This window comes from Phytophthora parasitica (genome assembly GCF_000247585.1).
Source record: "Phytophthora parasitica INRA-310 unplaced genomic scaffold supercont2.2, whole genome shotgun sequence".
Classification (NCBI taxonomy): Eukaryota; Oomycota; class Peronosporomycetes; order Peronosporales; family Peronosporaceae; genus Phytophthora; species Phytophthora nicotianae.
The window spans coordinates 207506-210192 of NW_008648988.1; the positions used below are offsets into that span (position 1 = coordinate 207506).

The following is a 2687-nucleotide window of genomic DNA, read 5'->3' on the forward strand; positions in this document are numbered from 1 at the left end:
GATGTCGCGATCAAGCAAGGATAGATCCTTCACGTAGTTGCCCTCGTATTGGACGCAGTGCTCGCGATAGAGACGGTAGCGAATAACGCCTTCCGGGTCCAGCTTATTAAGCAGTGGATCGGCGTACACGCTGAGGCTGGCCGTATACACGACGATCTCGTAGTACTTGGCCATTTCGATGAGAAACTCCTCAGCACCGGGTCGCTTGCACACGTAAACGTGGTGAATGATTCCATTAATGTCGACAGGAATGATGAAGTCATAGTTGTCTGTGCGTCTGAACGAAGAGTGAACCAGGGTTTCATCCAAATCCAGCACCAGGCATTTTTTGTCAGCATCATTGGGAGATACAGGAGGCAAGAGGCTTGGGCGCAGTTCAATCGTTTTGCTTCTAACCTCTGCAGTCTTAGGATTGGATCCGCCTTGCTTGGCCTTTTCAAGATCTTCCTGCTGTTGCTCGTGGAGACCTAATGCTGACCAGATATTTCCGAAGATGTTACGGAGGCTACCTCGCTGCTGGGTCTTCTTCCCAATCGATCCTTCGCGGGATACGCGGCGAACACCAGTGAGAATCGGCTGCTGCTTGCCATTTCTGTCGGCTTGGTGGACGACACTTGCCAACAGGTTTGCAATATGCAAATCGGTGAGCTGCGCTTTGATGGGTAGTGCCATCATTTAACTGGCGAAAGTTGATTTTGTAGTTGGGGGAGGGAGGGGGCTGCTCGGGCTCTTGAACTGAATCCGCGGCCTGATAATTTTGCTGTCGTTTTTTTTTGTTCTGTCTGGCGGCGCGGAGTGTTGCCTTTTAGTAGTGCACTTAAAGCAAGTTTTCGAGTGAATATTGAGTATGATCTCCATTTGACAAAGAACCTTATCGCCCTCGAATCTCGTCCGTTCTGGCCTCGAGCTGTTGGAAGCCCGTTTCTCCTTCACACCTTAAATCACCTGCTTTATCTAGCCTGATGGCGTTGTATTTATTTTTATCTATCCACACTTCTCAACTGTGTACTTACGGCGAGGCAGACAGACCTTTCGTTTCAGCTCATCCGTTTCATGTCGGATGACTAACGGTGGAAGTTCTCCTCCAAAGTTCTTGACGATTCATACATCTGGCACCGATTTCATCACTCCAAATAGAATTGCTTAATTTGTTCGTGGCAAAAATGATGCTAAATATATGGGATTGGTAAGACTGTGCTGAGTGACGAGGAGCAGTTTGTCAGCCTTGTGTTCACACAACGTTGGTGGAGCAGCCTTTCGAGAGAAAACACGGGGTGATAAAAATGTGTATCGATTTGTAGAATTGCTTAAGCTTTACCTGCCCATGTCTCCTTAACTGTCGATGCTGTATCATTTCCAACAAATCACGAGCGTCCATAGATGTAGAGCAATTTTTTTTTCAGATACAGCTTCAGTTATAGGATATACTGCATAGTTTCATCCAAAAGGATATGGACTTCTATAGTACAGTTATTTTTTGTTGTAAAAGTTATTTTGCTTCAGCGTATTAATTTTGTTGTTTTTTGGAGCGGCCTAAGATGAACCATGCTTGCATGGTAAGGTTCATTTAAGTTAATTAACTGACGAGGACATTTCCGATTTTGTGTTCCGTTAGATCAAATTAAACGACGAGAGAAGAAATAATTCCGAGATTCTGTTGGTACCTACAGCATACTATTCCCCAACGTCGAAACTTTAGTGAAAACTCCAGCCCGATCAATCTTCGTCGCTTACAGTACCGAACTTAAGCTTCTACCGCGATGTGCCACAGCTTCTATTTAGCCTCAAGAGTTTGGCATTGAGCTCATATCACTGCCGTACATGTCCAGGCTCGCTGGCAAAAACCTTCATGAATTTGTCCACAGGACACGAAACGGATGGACTGAAACGTAGCCCCGACTTTGTGTAATTGCACAGATTGAGAAGCAATGACCGGTAAAAATAAGCACAACGTCAGCAAGCAGGTGAATCGAAGGATGAAGAAGGAACGGGTTGCCTTACAGCTTAAGTCCAGCGCGGACGAGATTCGAGGGCGATAAGGTTCTGTTTGTCAAGTGCGAGGCCATGAACGATATCCATTCGAAAATTTGCTTTCAACGCACCACACTACAAAGCAACACTCCACTCCACTAAACAACAACAACACTCCAGGTCATAACTCCAATTTCAAGACCCCTTCCGGACTGGACTCCAAGCGTATCTGGACGCAGCGCCTTTCACAACTACTCTAACAGCAACAATGATGACGATGCCGACCACCCGATCGAGGACGCAGTCGAACCTGAACGCGAGTCTGAAGCCAGAAGGGGCCACCCGTGTTAAGCAGTTGGTCATGAATGAAGTGCTGTCGGGCCGAAGTTCAAGCTGCAGCACGATGACACACGATGGTGTTACCCCACCAATACCGGCGCCACCGACGAAGCAGCTCGCAGATCTCAATCTCGCCAACCCTTTGGCAAGCATCGTCCACCGAGCTGACAGAAATGGCAAGCAGCAGCCAATCCTCACTGGTGCTCGGCGTATGTCCCTTGGAGGAGCAAATTTGAAGAAGCCACTAGGAGGAGCGAGCGTGAAGCAACAGCGAAAGAGCTTCGGCAACATCTTCGTGAACATTTGGTCGGCAATTGGTCATCACGAGCAGCAGCAACAGGAAGTTGTGGAGAAGCCAAAGCCAGTCGTGCCATCCG

General features: G+C 47.6%; 1 protein-coding gene across 1 annotated transcript; it reads right to left on the bottom strand.

Annotated features, from left to right (window-relative positions):
• Nucleotides 1–10: 10 nt before the first annotated feature.
• PPTG_02130 (hypothetical protein) lies at nucleotides 11–675 on the bottom strand (the record flags this gene model as incomplete). Its single annotated transcript, XM_008893134.1, has 2 exons — nucleotides 11–89; nucleotides 128–675. The coding sequence occupies 2 exons, from the start codon at nucleotides 673–675 to the stop codon at nucleotides 11–13; spliced, it is 627 nt and encodes a 208-aa protein (XP_008891382.1).
• Between the last annotated feature and the right edge of the window lie 2012 nt (nucleotides 676–2687).